Below are 23,341 nucleotides of genomic sequence, written 5' to 3' on the forward strand. Positions count from 1 at the left end.
TCCTCCCCCGTAGGGCAGGACCTACCTTGGGACTCCCCCACATGGCATATTTCTGACATAGCTCGGCAAGACCATGTGACGTATTTCCACTTAAATACGCCGCGGAGTCTTCCCCTTGGGAGGGACACCCCCCCTGACTAGACCTGGTGGCAGTCGGTTAATCCCCCTTTTTTTTAGGGAGTGGTAAAAAAAGGGGGTAAGAGGCCACGACTGGGCTAGCCTGTCTCTATCTTCTGGGTAGTTGACTTGTCCCCAAAGGGCCATTCGACACTCATAACTGTGTAGGGGGAGGTTTCGTGTTGGCCTGGTGCGCTGGCTACGAGGCACATAGTGGTCTGCCCGTCACACACAGGCAGTTCACATAACACAGTTCAGCCAGTTGTGGCGTTTTTGTATAGGGACCCCTAGTGTCACTACATCGACACAACGTCGAGTGAGTGACAGATATGGAATGTTCTGGTTACTTGCGTAACGTCTGTTCCCTGATGGAGGGAACGAGACTTTGTGTCCCTCCTGCCACAATGCTGAACTACCTGCTGAAATGGCCGGGACCTTGTCTCGGCTCCTCAGCATAAAACCTGAATGAGTGGTTGCATACCAGCTCCTTTTATACCCGTATGTACGGGGGAGTGGTATGCAAATACCACTCGGCAATTTTCAGTGGCCTTTTATCAAAGACCAGAGGTGTCTCGGGCTCCCAAGAGTGACCCCTAGCGTCACTACATCGACACAACGTCTTGTTACCTCCATCAGGGAATGGAGGTTACACAAGTAACCAGGACGTTTTCAATGACAAATGGGTTGCGTGGATCTCGTCCTTGAACACATTAACCGGAACAATTTTTACTCTCAACGCGCTGTGAAAGGATCTCTCTGCTGAACACTTCATGACTAAACTACATAATTACTGGTGAGTGAAATGTAAACATTTACCAGCCAGTTGCCAAATATATTCACTTTAGTCGCATAGCGCAGAATTTGGTTGATTTGCAAATGCGAGTGATTTTCTCTCATTGTAGTAGAGGGTTGCACATTTAATGAAAGATCGATCTTGGGATTTAAGAATCGAGATCGTTCAAATGAAGATTGCGATGCATCGGAAAAACAATATGTTTACCCACCCCTAAATAAAAGCATTAAAATATATTGTTTTTCAAAAGATATGTTTGAGTAAAAGTGTGTCGATATCATAAAATAGCAGGTAATAAGTAACATTTAGAAAGTCATAATCAGCCATTTAAGTCATGATTTGAGTGAAAGTGAATAAAACACAGTTGTTGTAGCACCTCTAGTGTTCATTTCTCCTGGAAACTGCAGGGAATTATACCTGGAGACACATTTAACAAGTTTTGCAAAAATGTATATAGTCACGTTTTCACAGTGAGACCAGGTTGCAAAAAAAATAAAAAAATTCAAAAACATGTTCGATATGAACAGACACTAGAGCGTGTCTGTGAGTGCCTGTTCATTTTTTACATTTTAAATTAACAGTTTGATGGGTCTCATCGAACTCAGATCGGGTACATTAGCTGATCATTATCCACCATATGTAATAGTGATATTGGACATACATGGCCATTATACCATTGTACAATCAAATCAAGAGTTATTTTATAATGGAGACCTTTCTTAGGTTCTGGACACACCATGATGATCGCTTCCTGTACATGCTGATGGAATATGTGAATGGCGGTGAACTCTTCAGCTATTTACGCAGCAGAGGAAAATTCAATAACAACACCGGACTCTTTTATTCAGCGGAAATTGTGTGTGCCATTGAGTACCTTCACTCCAAAGAAATCGTCTACAGAGACCTGAAACCAGAGAATATACTGCTGGACAGTGAGGGACACATTTGCCTGACAGATTTTGGCTTTGCTAAAAAGCTCTCAGAACGGTACGTTGGCAATTGGTTAGCTGCACAAACAATATTTGTGTAGTTGTCTTAAACACATGCATGCACATACACTTAATGCCTCCTACACACAACACGACTTTCAAAGACGTCGGATTGTGGTACCATTCATATTACACAACTGTCTGTCTTGTCATGGAAGTCGTAGGGTTTTCAAATTACGCGAGGAATCGGCGACAGGGGTGAACACATTACCAAACATTTCACTATTGACGAATCCCTGACGACTCTGCCTGGACTCCAAATTACGTTTCACAACAGAGTACACGCGAGAAGTGAAACGAGATACGAAAACAAATGCATGATCATATGTTATGCATTTCAGAATATGATGTGTATGTTTTTAATCGCCTTTACATAATGTGTAAGGTGTCTTTGCAGAGCAACCACAGGTTTAGTTCATTCCAAAAGTTGCTCATCCACGCTGAAACGTATGAAAATGCTTAAATTCCCTTACTGCGCATGCAATAATCGCCGTTGCATGTACAGTCTGAAACACAGTTGTCCCCATGTTCGCCGGATACCAATTGACCCTTCACTAAGCCCCGCCTTAAAAGCGCTTCTGACCAATCCTGTTTTAGCAACGGTTGCCCTGCCGTCATTACTCTGACATGCATTTGCTATTTTTCAGTGACAGCCACATTATGGAAGTAATGTGTGTTTGAGTACTTTTAAGTGGGATTTTTTCAAAATAATCCAAAAAATTTAAAACACGTTGTTGCTGGGTCATTTGTAATAGTTGCACGAGTTACCCAGAGAGGATACTTGTAGTGTTTTTCTTTCTTTTAAAAAAATTATCTTTAAAAGAATCTAGAGAAGAGCATGTCAGCCCTCATTCCCAAATGAACATATAACATCTGCAACGACACCTACATTTGCTCCAGGGTAAATTAATGCTAATAACTGAACGTTAATTAATTTATGTGTTGATTCAAGTCATAGTAAAAGCGATAGTAAATAAACAGTTCACAGCATCAAAATGAGTGTTATGAAATGTTACGCTAATGTTAGTGATGTGTAATCACTATTAAATGAAGTTTTTCTCTTTTCAAGTGACTGTAATAATCATTTGCCTTGATTCTGATTCACAGTCTCCACAGTTTCCAATACAATTACTGTGTAATTTAACAGTTTCTTTAATAGAAAATAGAGCCCGACCAATATGGGATTTTTGAGACCGATACCGATTTTAGAGGGGGAAAATTCACTGATTGCTGATATGGTGGCCGATATAGTTAATTTTTGAGCTGGAATGAAAACAGAACTTTTCTGTGTGGATTGTTCACCAAATTTGCTTTGATATGATTATGCAAAGGTACTCATAAGGCTGCATTCTTAAACAAATATTTTTATCAAAGAATTTTTGACATTATTATTATACATTGTCAACAAATTCTAGAAATGACCACTGAGAAAATAAAGAATAAATAAAAAATACAATAAATAGCTTAAAACACATCAGTACTATATGTTCAGTATCAGTCAGTTGCTGACCATTTAAATAAAGAATAAATAAAAATACAATAAATAGCTTAAAAAACATCAGTACTGTATGTTTAGTATCAGTCAAATGCTGACCATTAAAATAAAGAATAAATTCAAAATAAATAGCTAAATAAACATCAGTACTGTTTAGTATCAGTCGATTGCTGACCATTAAAATAAAGAATAAATAAAAATAAAATAAATAGCTAAATAAACATCAGTACTGTTTAGTATCAGTCAAATGCTGACCATTAAAATAAAGGATAAATAAAAATAACATAAACATCAGTACTGTTTAGTATCAGTCAAATGCTGACCATTAAAATAAAGAATAAATAAAAATAAAATAAATAGTTAAACATCAATACTGTATGTTTAGTTTCAGTCAAATGCTGACCATTAAAATAAAGGATAAATAAAAATAAAATAAATAGCTAAATAAACATCAGTACTGTTTAGTATCAGTCAAATACTGACCATTTAAATAAATAAAAATAAAATAAATAGCTAAATAAACATCAGTACTGTTTAAATGCTGACAATTTTAATACTGCCAGTCAATTAGGGGCAGGTTGTAACACAAGAAGCATTTACACCTGCCGAGACAAGAGAAAAACAGTGGCAGCGGTGTTACACCGTATTCTGCTATACAAGTTCAGGGGAAACTTTCAACGGTGGAAAACCAGACTTCTAAATATTACATTTTATAAATGCAACGACTGGAATTGTTCGGTTGAAGGGGGTACCAAACTTTGAATCCTAAACAAAACAGTGTGGTGAATACATGTTTACACATTAGCTTCCACTCAGCTGACAAGCAATGAAAGTAGCTGCGTGGTTAGCTAGTTAGCTATAAGCTCGTTGTCACGGAGAGTAAAAGATGGACCAGCATTGCATCTCACCAACTAGGTAACAGCGTAGCGTGAAATCAACACTCAACAGACACAAGCCACCACTGCACCGTTGTCTGCTCAGTTGCAACTATAGCTGGCTAACAGCAAACGGACATGAGTGACATGGTTGTCAGGGACAGGGTTAACGTTATATTAGTTATATTGAAAAGGGATAATGATGGGGTCATTGTTTATTAACTTTCCAGTATTTATTTCACAAACTATTTAGTAACTTACCGCGAAGACACTGCTGAACTCCGCCCTGTCTGCAGAGCCACCGTCAGCTCTGTAAACAGTGGAGTCGGAGCACGCTCTGCTGGACAAACTACGTAATGACACCAATTATAAAGCATTGTTTTCTGCATTATATATTCTGAAAAAAGTTTTAATATCTGCGCATATCGGTAAACATATACGCCGTTACCGATATATCGGTGAAAGACTAATATCGGCCGATAATATCACTAATAGAAAACTTCAGATAAGTATGTATTAAAATAACCTAGTTTCCATCCACTTTTTGCGTTGTTTTGTTATCGACAAAGTGAAAATGGTTAAAAAAAAGTTTGCGAAATTTGCCGTCTTCTGCCTGTTTCCATTCAAATTGGCTTTTATTGATAAAATGGTGTGCGCTTAAAAAAAATCACTTTGTCGCATAAGTTTTGGTTTATCGCAAAAGGAACCTGCCCTTAAACCGTTTCCATACAGAAATGTGTTTCCCTATCTGTCACTCACTCGACGTTGTGTCGATGTTGTGACACTAGGGGTCACTCTTGGGAGCCCGAGACACCTCTGGTCTTTGATAAAAGGCCAATGAAAATTGCATACCACTCCCCCGAACATACAGGTGTAAAAGGAACTGGTATGCAACCACTCATTCAGATTTTCTCTTCGGAGCCAAACGGTCATGCTCACTGAGCTGAATTCCCACGACTGTTAATCACCAAATAAAAGAGAATAATTCTCTAAAAGAGTATATTTCTCTAAAAGAGTATATATCTCTAAAAGAGCGGCACACACGGAACGTCTTTTTAAAGATGCCTTTCCTTTGTGTGTTATTCCTGGTTGCGCTCATTATCTCTCGCCTTCTGACAGTCACGATCACTGTCTTTCGTGTCTGGGCACTGCTCACGTGGAGATAGCATTCGTGGATGGGTCATGTACTCATTGCGAGAACATGTCCATGGCAACGATGCGGTCCCGGCTTACCTTCGTAAGAAAGCAAGCCACCCCAGAGGCTCCCTGCCTCGGTCCTTCTACCCACGGGTATGAGGCCAGCGTGGCTAGTACTGGGGGCGATTTGGGGAACCCAATGGGACCACCTCCGCCGGGTATCCCCCCACGGACCTCCCATTCCCCAGCACGCTCGTCTGCCCCGATCGGGCTTCCGGATGAGTCCGCCGGCTCGTCTCACGGCGAGTTCGACTTCTTATTCGGAGCCCGCGAAAGTGATGAGCTTTCGAGTGCAGCATCGGCGAGCGGGCTCGTCCAGTTGGACACGGAAGCCTCAGCTGGGCTCCTCCCTTCGGGTGCGGTCGCCCAGTCACAGGCTGACACGGAGATGACGACATGCTTTCCCGGGCAGCCGCGAGCGTCGGGCTAGAGTGGAACCCTCCACTCTCCCCTGAACCCTCGCGGCTCGATGATTGGTTCCTGGGCTCGCGGCGCCGCTCAAAGCCACGCCCCGCCCCCGTTCCTTTCTTCCCAGAAGTGCATGAAGAGCTGTCAAGGTCATGGGAGGCACTTTTTACTGCCCGGTCCCGATCTTTCAGCTTCCCCGCCCTCACTACCCTCGATGGTGGGGTAGCCAAGGGCTATTCGGCAATCCCCCCGGTGGATAAAGGCACTCGCGGTGCACCTATGCCCGCAGAGCGCCGCCACCTGGCGAGGGTGCCCAAAGCTCCCGTCCAAGGTCTGTAGGTTTACGTCGTCTCTGACGGACAAGGCCTATGGTGCCGCTGGACAAGCCGCCTCCGCCCTGCATGCCATGGCTCTCCTTTAAGTCTGCCAAGGCCCTTAAGGAACTGCATGAGGGTAGTTCCGCCCCGGGATTGATGCAGGAGCTGCGCTAGGCAACCGACCTCGCTCTCCGGGCGACGAAGATCACAACGCGGTCTCTCGGGTGGGCGATGTCCACCTTGGTGGTCCAGGAGCACCACCTTTGGCTCAACCTGGTCGAGATGGGAGAGGCCGACAAGGCACGGTTCCTTGCTGCCCCCATTTCCCAAGTTGGCCAGTCCGGCGACACCGAGGACTTTGCCCAGCAGTTCTCAGTGGTGAAGCAGCAGACGGAGGTTATCCGGCACATCCTGCACCCTGTCTGCTCGTCACCAAGGGTGTCCCCCAAGCAGACACCACCCGTCTCGCGGCCGCCAAGAACCCGCGAAAGGCTTCGAAGCGCCCCTAAGATTGGCGACCAAGGGACGACGAAACCCACTGTTCTGGAGCTGGTTAGCAGATCACTCCATTCCCCGGTCGAGGGCCGGGAGGAGAATCTTTTGTTCCCTTTGCATTTAATTGCGCTGCATGCCCAAGTGGCTGCAGTACCCAGGAATTCAGCAAGAGTGGTTTCTTTATTCCCTGGGTCACATATCCGGTGTGCACGGCCATCATCACGACCACCGTCCACCACTCTATTTGGCAGGTTTGGCGCTCCAGCGGCGGTCTCTCCGCCCCTGAGCGCCCAGCTGTGGCACAAATCCGCCCCCGATGTGACAGCCCTCTTCCTCCCCCGTCCCAGGCTGTTCGGGGGTGGTCACAAGGAGCCATATAAGTACTTTGATGTCCCTGATCTCAGCACGGCCATGACATGGTGTGTCACCTCAGGCTCCGCCCCGCCGCGAGGCCCCACCCGCCAGTACGTCTGACAAGATTGTCCCTCCAGCAGAGATGAAGAAGGGGTTTTACAGCCCCTACTTCATTGTACCAAAAAAAGGCGGTGGTTGCGGCCAATCTTGGACCTGCGAGTACTGAACTAGGCTTTACACAGACTCCTGTCCTAGATGTTGACGCAAAGACACACTATAGCGAGCGTCTGGCATCAAGATTGGTTCGCGGCGGTAGACCTGAAGGACGCGTACTTCCACGTCTCGATTCTACCTCGACACAGACCCTTCCTGTGGTTTGCATTCGAGGGTCGGGCGTATCAGTACAAGGTCCTCCCTTTCGGTCTGTCCTTGTTCCCTCGCGTCTTCACGAAGGTCGCAGAGGCAGCCCTTGCCCCGCTAAGGGAAGTGGGCATTCGCATCCTCAACTATCCCGACTGTTGGCTAATCATAGCTCACTCTCGGGATGTGTTGTGTGCACACAGGGACCTGGTGCTCTCGCACCTCAGCTGACTAGGGCTTCGGGCCAACTGGGAAAAGAGCAAGCTCCTCCCGGTTCAGAGCATCTCTTTTCTCGGTTTGGAATTAGACTCAGTCTCGTTGATGACGCACCTCATGAATGAGTGTGCACAGTCGGTGCTGACCTGTTTGAAGGCGTTCAAACAGAAAACAGCGGTTCCACTGAAACTCTTTCAGAGGCTCCTGGGGCATATGGCATCCATAGCGGTGGCCACCCCGCTGGGGTTGATGCATATGAGACCGCTTCAGCACTGGTTTCAGACTCGAGTCCCGAGATGGGCATGGCACCGCGGGACATATCGCATGGCCATCACGCCAATCTGTCACCGCCTCTTCAGCCATTGGACCGACTTCACGTTTCTACGGGCAGGCATTCCCCTAGAGCAGGTCTCCAGGCACGTCGTGGTCACGACAGAAGCCTCCAAAACGGCCTGGGGTGCCGTTTGCAACGGGCACGCAGCCACCGGCTTATGGACTGGCCCGTGGCTGCGTTGGCACATCAACTACCTCGAGTTGCTGGCAATTCTGCTCGCCCTGCGGAGGTTCTGGCCGTTGATCCAGGGCAAGCACGTGTAAGTTTGGACAGACAACACCGCAACGGTAGCATATTTCAACCGCCAAGGCGGTCTGCGCTCTTGTTGTATGTCACAACTCGCCCGCCGTCTCCTCCTCTGGAGTCAGCAGCACCTCAAGTCGCTGCGAGCCACTCACATCCCGGGCGACCTCAACACTGCAGCGGACGCGCTGTCACAGCAGGTTACCCTCAGGGGAGAGTGGAGACTCCACCCTCAGGTGGTCCAGCTGATCTGGAGTCGATTCGGACGGGCACAGGTAGACCTGTTCGCCTCCCAAGAATCCTCCCACTGCCCGCACTGGTACGCCCTGACCGAGGCACCTCTCGGCATAGACGCGCTGGCACACAGCTGGCCCCCTGGCCTGCACATATATGTGTTTCCCCCAGTGAGCCTACTTGCACAGACTCTGTGCAAGGTCAGGGAGGACAAGGAGCAGGTCATCCTGATAGCACCCTACTGGCCCACCCAGACGTGGTTCTCGGACCTCACACTCCTCGGCGACAGCCCCCCCCCCCCCTCCCCGGTGAATTCCCCTGAGGAAGGACCTTCTTTCTCAGGGACGGGACACCATCTGGCACCCGTGAACAGACCTCTGGAATCTCCATGTCTGGCCCCTGGACAGGACGCTGAAGACCTAAGCGGTCTACCACCCGCGGTGGTAGACACGATCACTCAGGCTAGGGCCCCCTCTACAAGGCGCCTGTATGCCTTTAAGTGGCATCTGTTCACTAAGTGGTGTTCTTCCCGACAGGAAGACCCCCAGAGATGCACAGTCGGATCGGTGCTTTCCTTCCTGCGGGAGAGGTTGGAAGGGCGGCTGTCCCCTTCCACCTTGAAGGTGTACATTGCTGCTATAGCAGCACACCACGACACAGTGGACGGTAAGTCCTTAGGGAAGCACCTCCTGATCATCAGGTTCCTGAGAGGTGCCAGGAGGCTGAACCCCTCCAGACCACGCCTCGTTCCCACATGGGACCTCTCTGTAGTTCTTCAGGGTCTACAGAGAGCCCCCTTTGAGCCTTTGCAGTCAGCTGAGCTTAAGGCACTCTCCTTGAAGACTGCCCTCTTGACTGCGCTCACTTCCATCAAGAAGTAGGAGACATGCAAGCATTTACTGTCAGCAAAACGTGCCTGGAGTTTGGTCCGGGCTACTCTCACGTGATCTTGAGACCCCGACCGGTCTATGTGCCCAAGGTTCCCACGACCCCTTTTAGGGACCAGGTGGTGAACCTGCGAGCGCTGCCCCAGGATGAGGCAGACCCAGCCCTGTCGTTGCTGTGTCCGGTGCACGCTTTACGCATCTATTTGGATCGCACACAGAGCTTTAGGATCTCTGAGCCGCTCTTTGTCTGCTTCGGTGCACAGCGGAAAGGAAGCGCTGTCTCCAAGCAGAGGATCGCCCACTGGCTCATTGACGTCATAGCTATGGCATATCACGCCCAGGACGTGCCGCCCCCGGTAGGGCTACGAGCCCATTCTACCAGGGGTGTAGCGGCCTCCTGGACCCTGGCCAGGGGTGCCTCTCTAACAGACATTTGCAGAGCAGTGGGCTGGGCAACACCCAACACCTTTGCCAGGTTCTACAACCTCCGTGTGGAACCTGTTTTGTCCCGGGTTGTGGCACGCAATACAAGTGGATAAGCCCGGGATAGCTGGCCAGGTGTATCGCTTGCACATATCGCCTTTCACCTCCTCTTAGCTGAAGACGTGCACCATTAACTCCCAGTAGTGTTCACAAACTATGTTGCCTGGTTGACTTCCTCCGAGCCCTGTGGCAGTCGAGTCTTCGGAGAGACTCGCTGCCAGCCCAGTACACATGCTAACTAAGAGCCCTATTCTGGGGTAGGTGCTCCGCATGTGGCGGTTCCCAGTAAGGTAACCCTATGCAATGTATATCTTCCGCTAATTTGTTTCCCTGTTGACAAACTGCATCTTCCTTGGGCAGGGCCCCCTCTGCCACAGTCTCCATGTTTGTAGTAACTCCTCCCCCATTGGGTAGGATCTACCATGAGACTTCTCCACATGATTGGCAAGACCATGTGACGTATTTTCCACTTAAATATCCCCCCTCTCTCTGGGCGAGGTGTTGTCTCCGCGGTGTCCTTCCCTTGGGAGGGACACCCCCTGACTAGACCTGGTCGGCCCAGTTGGATAATCCCCCTTTTTTTTAGGGAGTGGGAAAAAAAAGAAGGGGAAAAGAGGCCACGACTGAGCTAGCCTCTCTCTATCTTTTGGGTAGTCGACTTGTCCCCAAAGAGCCGTTCGACACTCATAACTATGTTGAGGGAGGTTACATGTCGGCCTGGTGCGCTGGCTACAAGTCACACAGTTGTCTGCCCATCACACACCGCCAGTTTACATAACACAGTTCAGCCAGTTGTGGCATTTTGTATAGGGACCCCTAGTGTCACTACATCAACACAACGTCGAGTGTGTGACAGATAGGGAATGTCATGATTACTTGCGTAACCTCCATTCCCTGATGGAGGGAACGAGACGTTGTGTCCCTTCTGCCACAACGCTGAACTACCCGCTGAAATGGCCGGACCTTGTCTTGGCTCCTCAGCATAAAACCTGAATGAGTGGTTGCATAGCTCCTTTTATACCATATGTTTGGGCGAGTGGCATGCAAATACCACTCGCCAATTTTCATTGGCCTTTTATCAAAGACCAGAGGTGTCTCGGGCTCCCAAGAGTAAACCTAGTGTCACTACATCAACACAACGTCTCGTTTCCACCATCAGGGAACGGAGGTTACACAGGTAACCATGATGATATCGCTAATTGTGTACCTTTCGCCTCCCAGATGTCCCTATTTTGTTTTCCACTGAAGTCTTTGTAAAATGAGGAGAGTATTGAGACAATTCATTGAAATTAGCCAGCTTACTGTCATTTTAATTTCACAAATAAATGCAATCAGAAGACGAGGAATTGCAATCTAAAGGGAGCAGTTGCCCTTCTGATAGGACTGTAATGGTCCTCCTGATGTTGCACGTATAGCAGGTTGCCACCGGTTCCGACCCGAAAGTGAAGTAGTGGGGGAAAATTTCGGTCTTAGTATAAGGAACATCCATCGATGTGTATATACAATGTGCACAGCTATTAAATAAAAATGTATGCCGTGTAATATCAGGGTTTATATATATGTTACATTCCTGATATTCAATAGGCTATTTTGAACAATCATCTAATCTAAAGCGTTCCCATCACAACTGCATTATGTCCTGCATACACTACCGGTCAAAAGTTTTGAAACACTTATTCTTTATTATAATTTTTTTTTTTTTTTCACATTTTATAATAATTGTAAAGTCATCAAGACTATGGAATAACATTAATGGAACTATGGGAATTGTGCTGTGACTAAACAAAATCCAAAATAAATCAAAACTGGGTTATATTTTAGCATCTTCAAAGTAGTCACCCTTTGCCTAGAATTTGCAGACATGTACTCTTGACATTTTCTCAACCAACTTCTTGAGGTATCACCCTGGGATGATTTTTAAACAGTATTGAAGGAGTTCCCATCTATATTGGGCACTTATTGGCTGCTTTTCTTTATTATTTGGTCCAAGTCATCAATTTCAAAAACGTTTTTTTTTTAATTAAATTTTAGTTTTATAATGAAATAAATTAATATGGTAAAAAATAGCTCAGCAAATGCAATCTGAGGTAACGAGGGTTAGATTTAAAATATTTAAAAGTTTTAAAATGTTTAAGTTCTAGTTTCCTGAAAGTGAACTCAGCAGTGGACAAACAGTTTTTTCTAGTCTTGAAAAAAGTATAGAACATTCTGAGAATGTCATTCAGCCGAATTTTTTCATCTACAGAACAGGGTAAGGCTAATTTAAGTTCATGCAAATAAAAGGCAATTATATAAGCCTAACAATATTATGTTTTCGTTTGGTAATTTATTTATTTTTAATTTAATGCTTTATTAGTTTGGTAATTTATTTAATTTAATACAGGGAATTTGCCAGCAAAAAAGTAAGCTAATTTGAATTGGGCTGTTAGTGTTCCAAAAAAGCACACTGAAGCTTTTCTCCTAGTATTGTATATTTATTTTTAATTTAAAACATCTTTGTGCACAGAAATGATATGTTTTTTGTATTGTGGGCTAATTCCATGACTGCCGTCTATTATTTTGAATGGTGTGGAAAAGCAACTTTAATAAATAAACGGATGGCTACCGTGATTAAATTAATCGCAAAGAGTGGCCATTCATTTGTTCTCCGTGCACTTGTCGATATTGACAGGTGCATGGTACGAGATATTTGTGTTGGCACTCCTGGAAGTATCATGACACAGGTGTGTTTGCAGCATCACATCTGTGCAGGTATGCTGTTAAGACCAATCCATAACAGTGCGAGTAATGCTTCACGTAAGTGGCAGGGCGGAGGGCGGGGCCGGGTCGTGATTCCACACACCCGGCCCCTAATTAGGCTATTAAGCCCGAGAGGGATAAGGCTGACCGGAGACGGCAGTGTGAGAGAGAGAGAGTTGCGGACAGCTGTCCGACACCTGTGTGTGTGTTTGTCTTTTTGGTTAAGTTTATCATTAAATATTATTTATATTGTTAAGCCGGTTCTCGCCGCGTCCTTTCCATTTACCCCGTTACACTGGTGCCGAAACCCAGGAAGAAGGAGGCTAGAACCGGCTTAACAATATAAATTGCCCTTCCGGTCCCTTCTGCTGGCAGGTCATCCCCATCTTCCTGGAACTGGGAAGGGACAAGGGGAAGGAAAACAAAAAACAAAAACACAGTACTTACACCGTAACAGTGATTATACCAACTTGAAATATAATAATATTTTAAAAGAGAGGGAAAGGCCAACGTGGAGCGGCAGCGGGAGAGAGGAGAGAAAATACAAAATAATTTACTCACCGGTTCTCCGATACGCTGTAGCCTGGTCCTCGGCCACTCCTCCACCCTCTAGTGGACGACAGCCGCGCCTCCCCAGGTGGATCGGAGGCAGTCCTCCGGCCCCTGGCAGTGGTTCTCCCGTTCCAGGCGGTTGGCCAGGAGCCCCTCCCCACTCGCGGTCGGCGGTCTCAGACCCCACCACGTTTCAGCGGCTGGTAGGGGTCTCCTCCGCCCCTGGCAGCGGCCCTGACCGCTCCAGGTGGTCGGTTAGTAGCCCCTCCTCCCCTTGCGGTCGGTGGCCATTCCTCTGCTCTCAGGCGGCCGGGCTTCTCCGTCCCCCGGAGGATGGCGCGGCTGCTCCGTTGGGGTGGATGGTAGTGGCGAGGACTCTACTACGGTGCATCCCTCCTCCTTCCCGGGTTTCGGCACCAGTGTAACACGGTAAATGGAAAGGAGGAGGCGAGAACCGGCTTAACAATATAAATAATATTTAATGATAAACTTAATCAAAAAGACAAACACACACACAGGTGTTGGACAGCTGTCCGTAACTCTCTCTCTCGCACTGCCGTCTCCGGTCGGCCTTATCCCTCTCGGGCTTAATGAGTCTAATTAGGGGCCGGGTGTGTGGAATCACGACCCAGCCCCGCCCTCCACCCTGCCGCAATGTACAATAAACTGGCATTCAAGGATGTATACCTTGTTGTCATAATTAACACAGGCTAGCGATTGGGGTATTGTCAATTGTGTTGACAATTTTCTTGACAAAAAGTGTTTCCAAACCAGTTTTTCGCAACATTTGAAGTATCAACATAGAGTTTATGCGCTTGAGTTAAACAGAAAAACATTATGTCGACACTTGTGAAATTTTGTGATTTGATGTTACCATCAGCTATATCGATACACTTTTTGTCGCAAAAAAAAAAACCCTTGGATGGAAACGTAGTTAATGTCACTCTTCATACCAGCCCATGGAAAAATATTATCCATTCCATTTATGAGAATATTTAGCCAAAAACCATGTCATTCACGGCAATCTCCCATTCATTCCAGTGGGAGTTCTGTAGAGCTTGTTAGAGCAAGTGACCATAACCAAGGGGGGCACAGCTTAGCGAAGGGTCAATTCCGAGTAAACTTCACGTTGCCTTTGAAGGAATGGAATGTAAATGTTGTACAAAGTAACATTTATCTTTAATGACGCTATCAAAGTGAACATCAGGCACAAAAGCGCCGCTATATCACGTGCCACCATCTTGATTGTTTTGGTTGAATGGATCACATGATTGCGTCACATGACAACAAATATGCCATCGTTATCAGATACAATATATCCATTTTCCCAGTCCACACTTCAATGCGAAGATTCCGTATTCAAATTTATCCACTTGGGAGAGCGTTTTCAAAAAGCTCAATTTTCGCTGACAAAAATGCCATGTCAGTGGGGACGGAATGCCAAAATATAGAGAAAGAGATGCGTTTTCAATTGAAAACGTATTAGTGTGGATTTGGCCTGAAATTTCCCATTATCTTTGGACAACCAGAAAACCTTCCATTTTTTTTTTTTTACATCATTTTTTCATTTTTTCTTTTTAAATCGAACAAGCTTGTTTTTCGTAAAATGTTTTGCTTAAAGTGTGCTTGTGCCACTTGGTACAGTATGATATAGGCTAGATGCAGACAATAAAGTGGGGAATAGAGAGGGGATCGATTCTGAACATGACCCAGGTCAAAGTCGAACCTGGGTCCCCATGAGCTCTTATATGTGTCAGGAGCAAGCGCACTACATTCTGCACCACAGCTCTGACAGTCATACATTTTTTAGCGTGATTTAAGTGTTCAAATAAGTTTTGGGGCCACTGTATTTTAGTACACTACATATGCACTCAACGCATTATGAAATTCCACTGCTGGTATCACGATTTTTGCTGTTGGTTGATGTCTTCTCAGCTGATGCCCTAGTACGTTCAAATTTTCTCTCAGTTCCCAAGACACTCTTAGACCGGTCTGTTGATGATTTGAAATCTTTTGAAGTTCTTTTTAAGTGCATAAACCGGGAGGAGAGAGAGCAGAGCAGCAGTCATCTGAGGTGTGCGTCCTTGACAATAAAAGTTTATTTTAGGATTAGGCATGCTGTAGATTTTTCCTTTAGTTCCATGATGTTTTAACATTCCTAGTGTTTTGTATTGTCAAATTAATTTGTTTTTGTAAGCCATCAGACTTGCAAGCCTGGCAAGTGACCAGTTTTAAATATCCCCTTAATGAAGATGAAGAAAGTGTTGCGAACCAAACTGCCACATGCCATTCTCAATCCTTAGAAATACTGAATAAATTCCTTAATTTACTCTCCTTTCATACTGTGTACCGTATCACTTCAACTACAAAAGACATTAAGAATTGCTTCTCTGCAGGTATTAAGGCTGTCCAACAAAAAAAAGCACCTCTGTTTGGCCCCAGAGCATCTATCACTCTGCCGTTAATAATTCAGAATGAGACAGGCATGGACCAATTTAAGAATAACCTTGCTGAAATCGAAAACCCCTTTGGTAGTGCATCCTGAAAGTTTCATTCAAATAAAAAAGAACAATTGGGAGTTTGGGTGTGTACTTGTGTGTTTGTATGTGCATGTATCCATCTGCAGTGCAGAGATTTGCGGTGCTGTTTCAGAGCTAGGCTTCACCCCTCAGATGTGTGAACGGAATGAGTTGCGATTCGGTCACTCTGCACGAGGAAGGGGCGCAGGAACGAGGGGGGTCTGACTCTAATGTGCAAGTGACCCACATATAGAAACTGAAAGCAATACAATTGCCTCCAGTGCAACTGAGAAGACAACTGTCCTTGCAAGCAACAGCTTTGGCTTTTTTCAGTCTGAGCAGTGAATGACAACACCGATTGCCATGTGGCAACAGTGCCACCTGGTGGCTGTAACTGTATTTAGTTTTATGGACAGGGCTGTCAGCTGATTGCATTGATCAATGGCCATTTAAAGAGCCTGTATTGTGTAAGTTGAGGACAGAGCATAGGTTTAGAAATCTGGTCCTACACTGTAAAAAAAATTCTGTCGTTTAAAAAAAAAAAGAAAAAAAAACACTGGCAGCTGTGGTTGCCAGAATAATTATGAAAAAAATACAGTAAAAATGTAAACAACTTTACAGAACAACCTGTGCATTTTACAGTTTAAAACTGTTGTTTTTACGGTATATTTTAAGGTGCAGTACCATAGTTTATTATTAAATGATAAGCCTAATATATTAGTCTTCTGAAATGGAAAAATCTGCTTTTCACTTAATTATGTATTGTTAATCACCGAAGTAATTACAGAATGATGACATTAATCATCAATAGTTGCCCTTCTAGGAGCAATGACCAATAAACATGTAGAAACAGTGCTCAGTGTCACTCACACAAACACCACTTAACACCAACAGGGTAACACATGTGAATTCAAAATTATGCAATAAACATCAACTAAACTACATTAAATATAACACAGAACACCCCAAAGTACATAACTGATATTCAAAATAAGAGGAAACATAACTATTCTCATAAAATATAATGAAATGTAATTGGTCAAGCAGGGAATTCTGGGAGCGCACGATTACTGTTTTTTTACTGTAATTTTAACAATAATTTACCGTAAAAAGTACATGTACTCTCTTGTTAAACATAATATAAATTTTAACTGTTAATTATATGGGAAAATTATACTTTTGCATCTAAAAAATTTAATTTTTACAACATTTTACTGTAAAACTACATGTATTGTCTTTTTAAATATATTACAAATTTTTTACGTATATTTTACGGTTTATCTTACTTACCATCTCTTCTCATTTTTCTTTTATCCTCTTCTCAGTGTCTGGTAAACATGAGGGCTCATTATTCTGTCAGTGTTACTGATGAATTGCTTATTGTGGTCGTGTTTGGGGGCGAGGGAGGGAACATGTCAGACAGTGGTGGAAAGGCTTTGAGTGGCCAATCACAAAAAAAAAAAAAAAAACACAAAGGGGAATTAAGAGAAAAGTCACCATCACAACAATGTTGACATCTTAAAGGCCCTTTTTGGAAGTATGGTAATGAATTTTAAGATGTTTTGCACTTGTTACAGCAGTGTCACATCAAAGACATGTGTTTGTATGTGTGTGTGAGTAGGGTTTGGTTTAGTCTGTAGTTAAATTACATAATAACAAAATAAATCTAAGGGATGCCCTCATTTTGATAGGTAGAGACAAGTGTTCCGAATTCTTATAAAACACACAGATACCATTTTTAAAGATATAGTTCACCCAGACATGAAAATTCTCTCATCATTTGCTCACCCTCATGCCATCCCAGATTTGTGGCTTACTTTCTTCAGCAGAACACAAAAGAAGATTTTTAGAAGAATATCTCAGCTCTGTAGGTCCATACAACACAAGTGAATGGTGATCAGACCTTTTGTAACTCCAAAAAAATCACAAAGGAAACAGCAGTAATCCATAAGACTCAAATGTTTAAATCCATATTTTCAAAACAATACAATAGGTGTGAGAAACAGAACAATATTTAAATCCTGTTTTTTTCTTAATCTCCACTTTCACTTTCAGATGTAAAAGTGAACCTAAACAGGCACCACATGTGACTTTGAGATGTAAAAGTGAAAGTGGAAATTTAGAGTTAAAAAGGACTTAAATTTGTATCTGTTTCTCACCCACATCTATTATGTTGCTTCCGAAGATATGGATTTAACCACTGGAGTCTTATGGATTACGTCTGTATCCTTTGTGATATTCTGATCACCATTCACTTGCATTGCATGGACCTACAGAGTTGAGATATGCCCAAAGTATACTTCAGTCAAAAGCAAACGCTGAGCGTTCGCGTACAGGACACGTGACGCAAATCTCGTCATCAGCAGAGTATGCGAGCACTGAACGCGTGCAGTCTGATTTTTCTAACGTCGTATCTAGCAGAATGCGCATGCGCCTGTAAGTATTTGCGGGAATTAGTGGATCCACAAGGTGGTGATACTCACATTTGAGCCGTTATTGTCATGAAGAAATGCTAGAAGAAGATGTAATCGCCGGTAAATAACAGGAGATGAAGGTCAAAACAACAACAGTCGTAGTGCGCATGTGCCAACCGTCTGTGTATTCACGCACTGTCAAATGGAGTATACTTTGAAAGGCTTGCGTTCCGCGTCAATATCGAAGGATACTTTGGGCTATTTTCTTCTAAAAATCTTTGTTTTCTGCTGAAGAAAAAATGTCATAGCATGATGGTGAGTAAATGATGAGAGAATTGTCATTTTTGGGTGAACTATCGCTTTAAGTCATGCTCCTGTGCAGACACATACTCAGCCACGCACACAAGCATATTATTAAGTGACTCATCAGTTGTTCACTATGATCTCAATCAGAATTAGAATCAGAATCAGCTTTATTGCCAAGTATGCTTACACATACAAGGAATATGTTTTGGTGATAGGAGCTTCAAGTGTACAACGATACAAAAACAATACAAAAACAGCAGCAAGACATAGATAATAATAAAAAATTAAAAATAGTTATACACATATGTAGTGCAATCTAATACAAATCTGTTATCTGTTATGTACAGTGCAAAGGAATGAAATGGCAGAACAGGTTGGATATGTTGGATAAATATAAAAAAAACAACTAAACTGTGTATTGCACATAGTTATTGCTCAATGGGGCAATTTAACTGTTCATGAGATGGATAGCCTGAGGTAAAACACTGTTCCTGTGCCTGACGGTTCTGGTGCTCAGAGCTCTGAAGCGTTGGCCAGAAGGTAACAGTTCAAAAAGGTAATGGGCAGGATGAGTGGGGTCCAGAGTGATTTTTCCAGCCTTTTTCCTCACTCTGGAAGTGTATAGTTCTTGGGGGAGGCAGGGAGCAACCAATAATCCTCTCAGCAGCCCGAATTGTCCTTTGTAGTCTTCTGATGTCTGATTTTGTAGCTGAACCAAACCAGATAGTTACTGAAGTGCAGAGGACAGACTCAATGACCGCTGAGTAGAACTGTATCAGTAGAGCCTGTGGCAGGTTGAACTTCCTCAACTGGCGAAGGAAGTACAACCTCTGCTGGGCCTTTTTCACAATGGAGTCTATGTGTGTCTCCCACTTCAGGTCCTGTGAGATGGTAGTGCCCAGGAACCTGAATGACTCCACTGCTGCCACAGTGCTGTTTAGAATGGTGAGGGGGGTCAGTGTTGGGGTGTTCCTCCTAAAGTCCACAATTATCTCCACCGTTTTGAGCATGTTCAGCACAAGGTTGTTTTGACTGCACCAGACAGCCAGCTGTTTAACCTCCCTTCTGTATGCAGACTCATCGTCATCTTGGATGAGGCCGATGACAGTGTTGTCGTCTGCAAACTTCAGGAGCTTGACAGAGGGGTCCTTGGCGATACAGTCGTTGGTGTAGAGGGAGAAGAGTAGTGAGGAGAGCACACATCCCTGGGGGGCACCAGTGCTGATTGTACAGGTGCTGGAAGTGAGTTTCCCCTGTCTCACAAGCTGCTGCCTGTCCATCAGAAAGCTGGTAATCCACTGACAGATAGACATGGGAACAGAGAGTTGGTGTAATTTATTCTGGAGTATAGCTGGGATGATGGTGTTGAAAGCCAAACTGAAGTCCACAAAAAGGATCCTTGCATATGTCCCTGGTCTGTCCAGATGTTGCAGGATATAATGCAATCCCATGTTGACTGCATCATCCACAGACCTGTTTGCTCAATAAGCAAATTGAAGGGGATCTAGAAAGGGTCCAGTGATGTTCTTCAGGTGGGCCAAAACCAGTCTCTCAAATGATTTCATGACCACAGACATCAGGGCGACAGGTCTGTAGTCATTAAGTCCTGTAAAGTTTCTTTGGGACAGCGATAATGATTGAGCGTTTGAAGCAGCATGGGACTTCACACTGCTCCAGTGATCTAGTTAAGATCTGTGTGAAGATGGGGGCCAGCTGGTTAGCACAGGATCGAAGACACACTGGTGAGACGCCATCTGGGCCTGAAGCTTTCCTCGTCTTTTGTTTCCTAAAGACGTGGCTCACATCATCTTCACAGATCTTAAGTGCAGGTTGAGTAGCAGGAGGGGGGTTGCAGGAGGTGTTGGTGTTTGTGTGAAGTGAAGGTCAGAGTGGGTGTGGGGTGTGAGATTGGGCCTTTCAAATCTGCAGTAGAACACATTCAGGTCGTCAGCCAGTTGTTGGTCCACCACAGGGTTGGGGGTAGGAGTCCTGTAATTTGTGAGTTGTTTCATGCCACTCCACACTGATGAAGGGTCATTAGCTGAAAACTTGTTTTTCAGCTTCTCTGAGTATCTTCTTTTAGCAACTCTGGTTTCCTAGTTCAGTGTGTTCCTGGCCTGATTGTACAAGACTTTATCCTCACCCCTGTAAGCATCCTCTTTGGCCTGACGAAGCTGCCTGAGCTCTGCAAACCACGGTTTGCCGTTGATGAACTTTAAATAGTCCTAGTAGGAATGCACATATCCTCACAGAAACTGATATATGATGTAACAGTATCTGTGAGCTCGTCCAGGTTTGTGGCTGCAGCCACAAAAACACTCCAATCCGTGCAATCGAAGCAGGCTTGTAGTTTCCACTCTGCTTCATTGGTCCATCTCTTTACCGTCCTTACTATTGGCTTGGTTGATTTTAATTTCTGCCTGTAGGTTGGAAGAAGATGAACCAGACAGTGATCAGAAAGTCCCAAAGCTTCTCTAGGGACAGAGCGAAATGCATCCTTTATTTTTGTGTAGCAATGATCCAGTATGTTCCTGTCTCTGGTGGGGCATGTAATGTGCTGTATGCTGTAATGTTTGTATTTGGGCAGTTCACGTGTGAGATTTGCTTTGTTAAAATCCCCAAGAATAATAATAACTGAGTCCGGGTATCGTTGTTCCGTGTCTGTGATTTCATCAGCCAGCTGTTGCAGCGCCGCATTGAAACGCGTTTGGCGCGATATACACACTCACCAGAATAAACGAGGAAAACTCCCGCGGCGAGTAGAAAGGCTTACAGTTAATAAAGAGCGCTTCCAAATTAGGACAGCACATCCTCTTTAACGTTGTTACATCTGTAAACCAACTTTCATTGATGTAAAAGCATGTTCCACTGCCTCTCGTTTTCCCCATTAACTCTGCGATGCGATCCGCTCTGAACAGCTGGAAGCCCGGCAGATGAAATGCGCTGTCTGGAATGGCTTCACTCAGCCAGGTTTCTGTGAAGCACAAGGCAGCAGAGGTTGAAAACTCCTTGTTTGTGCGGGTGAGGAGATGTAGTTCGTCCGTTTTGTTAGGAAGAGTGCGGAGATTCGCAAGATGAATGCTCGGCAGCGTTGTTCGAAAGCCCCGCCGACGGAGTTTGACCAGCGCACCGGCTTGTCTTCCTCGCCTGCGTCTCCTGAACAACAAAGCCGCGCCTCCAACTTAAATGTCTAGCAGAACGTCTGAATATTCAAAAACTGGGAAAAGACTGTCTGGTATAAGCTGTCTCTTTTAACAGGATCGGATCCATGTTGTTCCCATTAGCATGTAGTCTGTGGCCCATTCTTCTTACTTTACTTAATACATCTGTGATGATATGACATATTCCAGATATTCTAATCGTGATAATTCCTCTCTAGCTAATTATGTTCTTCAAACTCATGAGCGGATTTGATTAGTATATCTGGATAGAGTTGTCTGAGATAATTGCACTGAGTTTACTGACAAGGGGTATCGATACTTGAAACCATGATCAGCAATGTAGTGATTGGTTGGCGACACGACAGACCAATGTTTCAGTAGTTCGTATGTTAATGTAATCTTGTGTTGAAGCAGTAAACATATTTGGCTTGCTGTCCATATACTGGAGGGCTCGGAGCTCGAGACTCAACTCGAGTCCTGATTACCCCCAAAAAGGCGTTAAGATGAAAGAACAGTACCATGACTATGGTAGGGAAGGTATTTAGGACAGCAAGCCAGCAACAATTCTATTCAGTAAATTGGCTCGGCAGATGCTTCTGAATTGTTCTTCCCCCCAAAATCTGTATAGAGGGAGTGCTTTAAGTATTTGGTTGAAGGTGCGTTCTTGTACGATGGCTGGTCGAGAGGGCTACGCTGTGATTCGAACAAGAGACTGCTCTATAGAGAGAGAGAGAGCACTCACGGCATTCGAACGGGTAAGCCCAGCAAGCAATCGAACAGGGAATGTGAGCACTAGTTGGTCATGCTGTGTTCAAAAGGGAGGGCTCACACTGCGATTCGAACGGGAGACTGCTCTATAGAGAGAGAGCGCTCACGGCATTCGAACGGGTAAGCCCAGCAAGCAATCAAACTGGGAAAATAAGAGCTAGAGGAATGGGGCTTGTTTGCAGAGGTAGCCTCACTCAATAGACTACCCATAGATAGGGAAATATGGTGCTTTGAGAAGAGGAGGTGGTGACCGCTATCTCCTGTAATGCTAGCTGAGAAGCAAAGACAAAAAGCCTTCGGCAGAAGCATGGTAAAACACTGCTGTGGCAGTAGAGTAAAGTGGGCCTCCTGAGTTAAGGCAGTGCTGTGGCAGTGGAGTAGAGGAGATGGAATAGTAAAAAAAAAAAAAAGAAAAAAAAGGGGGGGGGGGTGCTCCTGCAGGAGTGGAGTTTAAACCTCTGCTACGGCAGTGGATTGAGTATTTGGGGTCATAGTGAAGGAGCTTCTGTGGGAGCACTGCTGTGTTTCTGTTGCTGTAGATGCACTTCTATGAAAGTATGGAACTTAGACATTGAAATCGCCTGTGGAGAAAATATTAACAACCGTGTACACACATTTGGTATGGGTGGGGCACTGTTGCTCTTCATTAGATTCATCAACACCTGTAAGGTAAGCAAAGGTTAGTTTGTACTTACCTGTAGGGGGAGCAAATGGTTAGTTAGGAATATGTCAATTTATTACCTTTATATACGTCTGTAAGGGAAGCAGAAGGTTAGTTATGGAAAATGTGTCAATTACGTTTATATGCAGCTTTGAGGGAAGCAAAAGGTTAGTTAAGAATACAACTTTATTACGTTTGTCATGGCAGGGCACTGCTGCGGCAATATCAAAATGCGAAAGGGGTGATGCTGTGGCATAATCGAGAGTATGCGGTCAATGCTGTGGCAGTATCGAGCGTGGGTGGGCGCTGCAAGCACATTATCTGGTGGGGCACTGTGGCTACAGTATCAAATAGGGCACACATGGTTTATCACATTTAGGCACACCTTGTTGTGTGTTGAGCTCATTTTGACCATGAGCAAAGG

The 23,341-nt window shown here is 44.8% G+C and overlaps 1 protein-coding gene across 5 annotated transcripts in view; it reads left to right on the forward strand.

The window, feature by feature from the left end:
* LOC127445362 (cAMP-dependent protein kinase catalytic subunit PRKX-like) overlaps positions 1 to 23,341 on the forward strand; it is a 119,361-nt gene that overhangs the window by 42,854 nt on the left and 53,166 nt on the right. For all 5 annotated transcript variants that reach the window (XR_007897981.1, XR_007897980.1, XR_007897979.1 and 2 more), the window contains exon 3: positions 1,634 to 1,897. Coding sequence is in view for 2 of the 5 variants with exons in the window: in XM_051705395.1 (XP_051561355.1) it covers positions 1,634 to 1,897 (264 nt within the window). In the remaining 3 variants the exon portion in view is untranslated. The remainder of the gene's footprint in view (positions 1 to 1,633; positions 1,898 to 23,341) is intronic.

This window comes from Myxocyprinus asiaticus, chromosome 8 (assembly GCF_019703515.2).
Source record: "Myxocyprinus asiaticus isolate MX2 ecotype Aquarium Trade chromosome 8, UBuf_Myxa_2, whole genome shotgun sequence".
Lineage (NCBI taxonomy): Eukaryota > Metazoa > Chordata > Actinopteri > Cypriniformes > Catostomidae > Myxocyprinus > Myxocyprinus asiaticus.